Source organism: Pistacia vera, unplaced genomic scaffold, assembly GCF_008641045.1.
Source record: "Pistacia vera cultivar Batoury unplaced genomic scaffold, PisVer_v2 Contig773, whole genome shotgun sequence".
In the NCBI taxonomy this organism is placed as follows: domain Eukaryota; kingdom Viridiplantae; phylum Streptophyta; class Magnoliopsida; order Sapindales; family Anacardiaceae; genus Pistacia; species Pistacia vera.
In genome coordinates this window covers 171,600-180,904 of record NW_022196638.1, presented here as the reverse complement: position 1 = coordinate 180,904, position 9,305 = coordinate 171,600, and the positions used below count along the sequence as shown (strand labels likewise).

Sequence of the window (9,305 nt, the reverse complement as noted above, 5' to 3'; positions counted from 1 at the left end):
GAGACGGCTTCTCCGATCTGACTTTTCTTTTCTTTCTCTTTTAAATTGACCCTTGAGTACGTTTTATGCTGTTCATGATTATTAAACTCTTCCCTATTTGAGATGCAATGCATCGTTTGGAGCCATAGAGTTTTACTATAAAAGGAACACAAACCTACATAAAAACTCATCGGTATATCTAAAAAAAAAAAAAAAAAAAAAAAATATATATTTTCATATTCTTTTTCACGTTTCAATGGAGTACATGGATCAAAAAGAAGTGTCTAACAATGTTCTTTCTCATACATCCGATGGAGAAAATGCTTGTTCTTCAGGATCCTGTGTTGAAAAGAAGCTCAGATTATTTGGGTTTGAGCTTAATCCAAGCAACAATAGCACTACTGAAATTTTCAAAGTATGTACTGAAGGAGATGACAGTGTCAACTCATCGACCACCGTTTCATATGCAACCGAGAAGCAACCAAACAAGGATAAAACCTCACCGGGTGATCAACCGGACGACAAGAAGTTTGAGTGCCAATATTGTTTCAAAGAGTTTGCAAATTCACAGGCGTTGGGGGGTCATCAAAATGCCCACAAGAAGGAGAGAATGAAGAAGAAAAGACTGCAACTTCAAGCCAGAAAAGCCAGCATCAACTGTTATCTTCAACCTATTCAAAACAATCTGAATTTCAATTACCATGCCTCCAATGCGTGGTTTTATGATCCTTCCATCTATTCTCCCGATCATTTCACTGTCTACGATCAGGAATCTCAGATTAGTTTCAGTTCACGGGATCAAGATGCGTCTCAGCTATCAAATTGGTACACCATACCAACTCATCATGTTCCTTTTCAACAAGATTCTTGCATGTTCACTTTAACACAGGCTGAAAAATCCCAAGATAAAAGATCTGTCATCATCCCGCCTTCACCTTTGTCTTCTTCAAAACAAAGCTGTAAATCTCTGGATCTTCAGTTAGGCCTCAGCTTGCAAAGTGGGATATAACTTATTCATAGTATAGGAAAATAGTGCTATGTCTTCTCTAGGGATATGAATTTTTTCGATTTATATTTACAGACTGATATGCATATTGAATAAAAAATTCCTAATACTTGGCTGGTACGTCCGGCATCCGCTGTACCTCACGAGCAAAAAATAAAAAAAAAATTGGTAACTTACACAATTATGCCACCGGTTCAAGAAGATTACTATATAGAAAACATGCTATTTGTAAATCAGAGTGGCCGATAAAGATAATGAAGTAAATTAAAATGTCAGTTCATAGCTGACGGAATTCTACTTATCTTTTATTGGAGGTTTATAATTCATTGCAGATATAATTAACTTTTCCATATTCAGCCACGAGGCTTAGTTGATCAGTTTGATGTATCATTGCTCAGTTAGTGCAGGGGCGGCTGTGCACACACCTTAAATGAAAGGGTTGGCTCCTGGGATGATACGGAAATTTTCCATCATATTAAATGACAAAAGTAATTGTATTATTCAGTGCAATAATTGGTAGCTGGGTAGGCGCTAGGCTGGAAGGAACTGTGGAAAGTTTAGAAAAACTAGAAGTCACAGGTCTACAGATGTTTTTGTTTTTTAACTTTAAATTAAGTACAGTACAACCTAATTGATTCTAGACGTTTTGATTGTTTCTTTGTTTTTAAAAATTGTTTCAAATTATGAAGCAATCGCCCACCAGATCTTCCCAATTGAATTATCAGCCTATTTAATGATAAAAAAATGTTTATATTCAACATCTTGGTGGCTCACAAGTACTATAATACATAAACAAGTAATCCAGATATTTCAAAAGCAGATGACGGTTGTGCATTGCAGGTTTGACTCATTCCAAAATTTTTTTTTTTTAAAAAAGGAGGCTGAATTTGGGCGACCTGTTGTTTTGTGGTTAAGCATATGATTAATTATATTATTTGATGATGCATTAAGATATAATAAAATCTCCAAATCGAGCCACATTATCAACAAGTTATTATCAGAAATAGATAAATATTGCAGATCTTTGTGTATAAATGATATTTTTCTAATACTGAAGTGTTTGATTGAATAACTTTGCTGATAGTAAATATTAGTTTGAATGATTCTGAAGATCTACAAGTTGGGTTGAAAATGATATTTTTATATGGGGTTGTTTCAAATGTGATTTATTTAATTAATAGAGACGTAGAATTGAGGATTAGGATGGAGGGAGGCAGTAGTCACTGGATTAGAAGTCAGCAATTATATATAATATAGAGAAATAGGCGTAAATATTATTACAAGTCTAAGGATAACGTGTCTATCATGGGATGGGAGATTAATACATATGCATATACAAACTTAGGAACGAGTACGTCTAGTACATATATCTTATTTCAATATTCAATGCGTGAAGATATACGATCAGACAGACCAGCTAGAAAAATGGGAATTTATATTATGGTTTCTGTTGAAGATTCCTGGGATATAGACAGAATGTGTATTTGTCAATGAACCAAAATAAACTAATATTGAAATTAATAAGAAAATTAAATTATAATAATTATGTATATTAATCTAATAGTAGTAGTTAAATGTCACACGCTATTATAGACTTGCCGTTTAATACATCACGTGACAAATAACATTAATAAAAATAAAATTGACAATAGACTTTTAGTATAATACACTTTATATTTTTAATTTTGCGTACTTAGAAAATGGGGTACATTTTAGCATTACTAATAAAATGATGTTTGGGTCCAACTAAACTAATGGATTAAGGAAAGATTTATAAATGATATTAAGGGCTAACCTGATGCGGCCCATCTAATCTCAAGGACATGCTTCTTGCTTGATTTATATTTTTGAATACGGTTTTAAAAGAGCATTTAGTTCAGGGAATATTATATTACTGAGAATGTTATATTAATAGAAAGATATATTACTTTGAAGATTACTGGGAATGTTATATAAAATATGTTTGATTATATTGGAATAAATTAATAGGTATGTTATATTAATATGTTTGGTTGAGAGGAATAAATTAGTCATTAACGGTCAAATAGATCTAGTCGGAAACAACCACATCGATACACGATCAGCCAAATTCAGTTGATCGTTCACCGTTTTAGTAATTGTCGACTTTCGACCAACAAGGGCGGCGGTGGCCAACGGTCGTCGGAAGGTGGCTGGGGTGTTATGGGTAAATTGTTTTAAGAACAAGGGTAATAATGTCCTAAAATTTTAATTGTTAAGGTATAATTGTAACAAAATTAAGATTACCAAGTAATCTTAAAATACCTAAAAAAATTGTGATATTCACATTTAGTAATACTACACTTACAAATTTTTTTATACAAACTGATGTAACAAAAGATGATTAAATTATTTTAAATTAAAATAAATTACGTGACAAACATGCAAAGTGGCCAGTGACGGATTCAGGATTTTTTTCGAGAGGGGGCCTCCGCGACTCAACCATTATTTACCAAATAATTAGTGAAAACTTTAAAAAATCACATAACCTTAATAAAAATAATAATATAATATTAAGAACATGAGAAAAAAGAATATACATTAACATAATATTTTCTTACTTGAATAAATTTATGAAAAGCAAAATTTTGTGTAAACCTTGAACAAAGCTTTCTTTTAATATTTTTATTTTTGGCTTTCAAATATAATAATATAAATTTTCATAGCATTGATCAAACCTAGCCTAATTAAACTAAAGTTAACCAAAATTTAAATCAAGTCAACGTTACGTTGACTTTTAATATGAATTAATAAAAGAGGGGAATTTTTTTTAGTATAAACATAGATAGTAATTCAAATTTCTTTAATAATTTTGAACAACTGAACGGTAACGTTTAAAATATAGGAAAGTGGTTGGTGAATGATGAAGAATAACGTCCTTTAAAATATAGTTAAAGTTTTAATTTGAGAAAGCAGGTTCATTCTTAGACAGAAAATACAAAATAAACTTACAAGATTAATATATTTTTCTCTCAAATTATAATAAAAAACCTCAAAAAGAAAAAAAATGATTCAATCCTTAAATAAACTAAATTAAAATGAACAATACACATACCTAAAATCTATAAAACAGAAAACATAGCTAATTATGACACCTTAAGTAGTGAAAATTTAACAATTTCAGTCTTCAAAAATTTTAAGAGACAATAACATGAGAAAGAGAAAGAGAGAGTAAAGAATTTGCGGATAAAATCATAAAAAATCAGGTAAAGCTGTGTAAAAAAACACTGAAGAGAGTTTTAAACTTTTAATATGATGTGAGCTTGGAATATATATATATATATATATATAACAATTTTTTTTGTAGACCTAGATATACAGTATGTATAATAATTCTTATTTTTTAAAAATTTGATGGAGCGTCTGAGTATATATGTTAATTAACAATTTTTATGGCCTATACATTAATAAAAAAAATTTCAAATCTAAGGGTAGGCCAAAGGGGCTAAATCCGCCCTTGAAAGTGGTTGTATTACTTTGTATGAGAGAGTTTGTATAAAAAGTTTACAAGTGTAGTATTATTCATTTAGATTACCACCTATATAACTAACATTAATTACTATTGGTTTTGGAAAAATACCAAAATATTATATTACATGACAATTAATGTTAGTAATATAAGATGATATTCCTCCGACCAAACACGCCACAAGAGTAAAATGCTATATATGAGTTTTATATCCCCAACAGTATTGTAATTAAATGAAGAACTAAACCATGTGAAAAAGAAAATTTTATATAAATAATGAAAAAAGTATCCTATGTTAAGGTAAGCTCGACAAAAAGGTGTTTACATCTTTGTCTTTGTTAGAATCAAATAATTGAGTAGGTATGGGGTCAACTCCCTTGGGCAATCTTAGAGGCCAAAGCTTGTGCCAATTCATGTATAATCAAGGCGAAAAAAACAAAACAGAATTCAATAATTGAAGTTAACTTATATGAAGAAGCTGCTATATATAGCGAAGGGAAGAGAAATTGTAAGGTTGGCTTGATGGTTAAGGATATTTGTTCATTTTTTTGAGTTTCTAGATTTAAATTTTAGAGTTACATACTATAATAACATTATGGTTTATTTGATCATTTGGGTTNATTTTATATCTTGTATCAAAGGATTTTAATTATAGTGCAATCTGGAAGAGAATTAATAATAAGACTCACGTGACGTGATGTCTAACTTCACTATGAAAAAATAAAATAAAAAAAAACAAAAAATATCTATTGTATTAACTTAGCAAATACGAAAGTCTCCAGAAAAATCGCCACTATAAATAGAGTGGTAACGCCCTCCTTTTTTCGCTCGTCTTACAAACGGTACTGCAAAAACCAACTCTCTCGTTTGTACCGGAGCTTCTATCTCTCCGTTCTTGAACGAACAAACGAACGAATCCACCGCCTCAATCTTCTCCGATCAGGTTCCTCTCTCCGGATCTGCCATCACTCCATTACAACTATTAAATTCTCCAACATTCAAAATCTTCTTACAGTTTTCTCTTATTTATTCACGCGCGCTGCTTTCACATTTGCATTGTTAATTTACTTTTTAGTTATGGCTCAGGTCGTGCAAATGGAAGTGGAAACTAGTTTGAAGCACGTGAACGGAGCCATGGCGGAGATCTTTTCGAGAGATTTCAATCCGACGGCTGTGGTGTCTGAGCCGTTGCCTCCGGTTGTGGCTGAGGAGAACGGAGGGCTTGTGAAGATTATTGCTGAGTCTGAGATGGAGAGTGAGAGTGAGAGAGAGATTGTGCTCGGGAAGAACGTGCACACCACGTGCCTAGCTGTCACGGAGCCGGAAGCTAACGACGAGTTCACCGGTGACAAAGAGGCTTACATGGCTGGCGTCTTGGCTCGCTACAGGAAGACTTTGGTCGAACGGACTAAGCACCATTTAGGTACTAAACATTAAGAAATGTGTTTAAACGTCGTCGTTTCAATACTTCGTTTTTCATGTTGGTTGTTAGCTAAAAATGACTTTGTGTTACATCTTATACTAACTTACAAGTTATAAGATATTTAGTGTGATATAAGAACTCTAAATTTACTGTTAGGTATATTTTTGTTGAAATTTTATAAATACTTATTCTAGTTGAGCTAAATGAATCATGCCTAGTGTTCAAGTTCAACCACATGATATGCTCAGGTAGTTGTGGTAATGGGCACTCATGATAGTTGTTTCACCTTTGTAAATATAATTTTGTTTTTGAAAGCTGAAAAGCATCATTTTGGTTTTACATTTAAAGTACTGCTTTTTGCTTTTTTGGTAAAGCAAACATCTATTGCTTTCAAAAGCAGAACTTTTACTTTTGGATGTGTGAATTGTGATAGCTATATTAAGATATTATAACGTCAATACCGAGAGTGAGTGGCTATATTTGTTTGTTTACATGTTTTGAGTGATACCCTCTAAGATTATTGTTTTCTCAAAAGCAAAGAGTAAAAGAAAAGTAAGCAAAAGTATATGTTAGAATGCCGAGTAAAATGTGGCCTGAATGTTTACTAATCTCTTGTTTTAGTACTTACATAGCGTGGAGTTTACTGAAATAGTTTATTTTCTGTTGTCTTTTGTTTGTGATTTGATGTGTATGTAGAGTTGCTTGATATGACGAGGGATACACTTATAAATTACACATAAGTGAAAGTTATGTATGCGTTTATTATTGTTTCGTTGTCATCTTTTATATAGTAGAAAATGTGCATCATTTTCGTTTTTTGAAATAGAAAATTGAAAAAGAAAAAGAAAAAAGAAAATCATATGTATATCTAAAAATTTAAACTACACAAAACATGAAAAGTGGTAACCTGATGTCAGAAAATTGCAAAGTGATTTTGTTTAAGGATGTGCTTACTGATGCTCAAGTAAAAGAAATAGATATATTGAAGAAAAAGCAAGAGTTGTTGCCGATTTGTTTCGAGTAATTTTGTTTTGGAGGCCTCCTGACTTCATATTGTTACTTGTGGGAGGCAACATTTCATTGTTTAATTGATAAACTTGTCACAATTACTAAAGATGCCATGACAATGCATTGTCAATCTGACCTCTGACGTTAAAGTTTCTAGTTATGTCTTTGGTTTTGATTTTTTTTTTAAAAACTTTTGCTTCCAATGATGTCTTTTTTGTAGGTTATCCCTATAATCTTGACTTCGATTATGGTGCCCTTGGTCAGTTGCAGCATTTCTCCATCAACAATCTTGGGGATCCATTTATTGAAAGCAACTATGGTGTTCATTCAAGACAGTTTGAAGTTGGTGTTTTGGATTGGTTTGCTCGTCTATGGGAAATAGAGAAAGATGAATACTGGGGATACATTACAAATTGTGGTACAGAAGGCAATCTTCATGGCATTTTAGTTGGGTAAGTATGGTTAGGTTTTAGCTTTACATTGCTTCTTTGTCACATCATAATCATTTATCTTTTCTGTCAAAGAAATCTGAAACATATTGTACTTTGATCTTGCAGGAGGGAGGTGTTTCCGGATGGGATTCTGTATGCATCAAAAGAGTCCCATTATTCTGTCTTTAAAGCTGCACGTATGTATAGAATGGAATGTGTTAAGGTTGACACTCTGATGTCTGGTGAAATTGATTGTGCCGATTTCAAAGTTAAACTACTTGCGCACAAGGACAAACCGGCTATTATCAATGTTAATATAGGTCTCTCACTCTCTCTCTCTCTCCCTCCCAATCCCACAAACTCAAAGAAGTGAATGTGCACCATTAACCGAGTTGATCTGATCGATTATTTGTATTACAGGAACAACTGTGAAAGGAGCTGTTGATGACCTTGATCTTGTGATACAAACGCTTGAAGAAAGTGGATTTAAGCATGATTGCTTCTATATTCATTGTGATGGAGCTTTATTCGGACTCATGATGCCCTTTGTTAAACGTGTAAGTCATGTCATTCCCAACTTTTAACATTATAAGGAAACTTAAAGATTGTAAATTCGGCTTCCCTCTTTCCTTCAGTCTTTCATTTCTTGCATTAGCAGATGGTTTTGGGCTTTAGCAATTTTGCTTTTAAGAGTTTCCTTAGTCTGATTTAATAGCTTTTGCTCTTCATTAATAACTGAATCAGTCAATTGTGGTGCGTTTCATTCCAGAACATATTATTTGGTTTTTCTCAGTTTGAACAAAAGGACTAAGTATTCTGCCCAGGTGCCTTTGCATTGGATGAACTCAATCATAGACAATAGGCTGTGAGTGAAATCGCATATTTCTGATCTGAACTAGCTTTTCTTGTATGTATTTCTGTTTACCTTATAAAATGCAATTGTCACAAAGCATTTCTGTTGAAAATTTGAAAGTTGTGGAGACCAAATATATTATTTCACCTGTGGATAATTGGATGATGTCATGATATTACTGTTTGTACTGGATAGTTGTCTTAGTGTGCTCGGTTGCTTCCTCTTGCACATATTTGATTAAACCTTATGCAAGTGTTAATCTGTGTTCAGTCCTATTCTCCTGGCCTTACTTAATCCTTTTGGGCTTTTCAATCTTGTTGATGAACAGGCTCCAAAGGTTAGTTTCAAGAAACCCATCGGAAGTGTGTCTGTCTCTGGCCACAAGTTTGTGGGATGCCCAATGCCTTGTGGTGTTCAGATAACAAGGATGGAGCACATCAATGCTCTCTCAAGGAATGTCGAGTACCTTGCTTCAAGGGATGCCACGATCATGGGAAGCCGAAATGGCCATGCTCCTCTCTTCCTCTGGTACACCCTCAATAGAAAAGGATACAAAGGCTTCCAGAAAGAAGTCCAGAAGTGTCTTAGAAACGCTCACTACTTGAAGGACCACCTTCGAGGTGTTGGTATCAGTGCCATGTTGAATGAACTTAGCAGCACAGTTGTGTTTGAGCGTCCTCAAGATGAAGAGTTTGTTCGAAAGTGGCAGCTTGCCTGCCAAGGTAATATCGCTCATGTTGTGGTTATGCCTAGTGTCAACATTGACAAACTAGACGATTTCTTGAACGAGTTGGTTGAGCACCGCTCAACCTGGTACGAGGGGGGAAAGGCTCAGGCTCCTTGCATTGCGGCAGATATAGGAACTGAAAATTGCTGTTGTTCTCTCCATAAGTGATAGATTGTTTGCATGCATTAGCTCTCCATAAGCGATAGATTGTTATTGCTTGGGATTATTTGTCTGTTGTCTTGTTTGTATCAAAATTCTTGATTTTAATAGAATCTGGATTTGTTTTAGCATTGTGTGTTTTTCTTTTTCTTTCTTTTTTTTTTTTTTTTTCGGGTTTCTTATTATTATGTTTCATACTAATTGAATTTTGATATTACCTTATGCTTTCATG

The 9,305-nt window shown here is 33.4% G+C and overlaps 2 protein-coding genes across 3 annotated transcripts; both read left to right on the top strand.

Annotated features, from left to right (window-relative positions):
- The first annotated feature begins 210 nt into the window (after positions 1 to 210).
- On the top strand, positions 211 to 1,150 carry LOC116116433 (zinc finger protein 5-like). The gene has a single exon (XM_031402495.1). It carries the CDS (start codon positions 236 to 238, stop codon positions 986 to 988), a length of 753 nt encoding a protein of 250 aa, XP_031258355.1. The 5' UTR covers positions 211 to 235; the 3' UTR covers positions 989 to 1,150.
- Positions 1,151 to 5,300: 4,150 nt separating this feature from the next.
- On the top strand, positions 5,301 to 9,201 carry LOC116116431 (serine decarboxylase-like). 2 transcript variants are annotated; one of them, XM_031402492.1, is made up of 6 exons: positions 5,301 to 5,415; positions 5,559 to 5,895; positions 7,124 to 7,355; positions 7,461 to 7,654; positions 7,755 to 7,891; positions 8,516 to 9,201. In XM_031402492.1, the coding sequence occupies exons 2-6, from the start codon at positions 5,568 to 5,570 to the stop codon at positions 9,080 to 9,082; spliced, it is 1,458 nt and encodes a 485-aa protein (XP_031258352.1). In that variant the 5' UTR covers positions 5,301 to 5,415; positions 5,559 to 5,567; the 3' UTR covers positions 9,083 to 9,201. The 2 variants fall into 2 exon arrangements, with proteins under 2 accessions (XP_031258352.1, XP_031258353.1); XM_031402493.1 differs by lacking the exon at positions 5,301 to 5,415 and having other exon boundaries at positions 5,535 to 5,895.
- Positions 9,202 to 9,305: the final 104 nt, after the last annotated feature.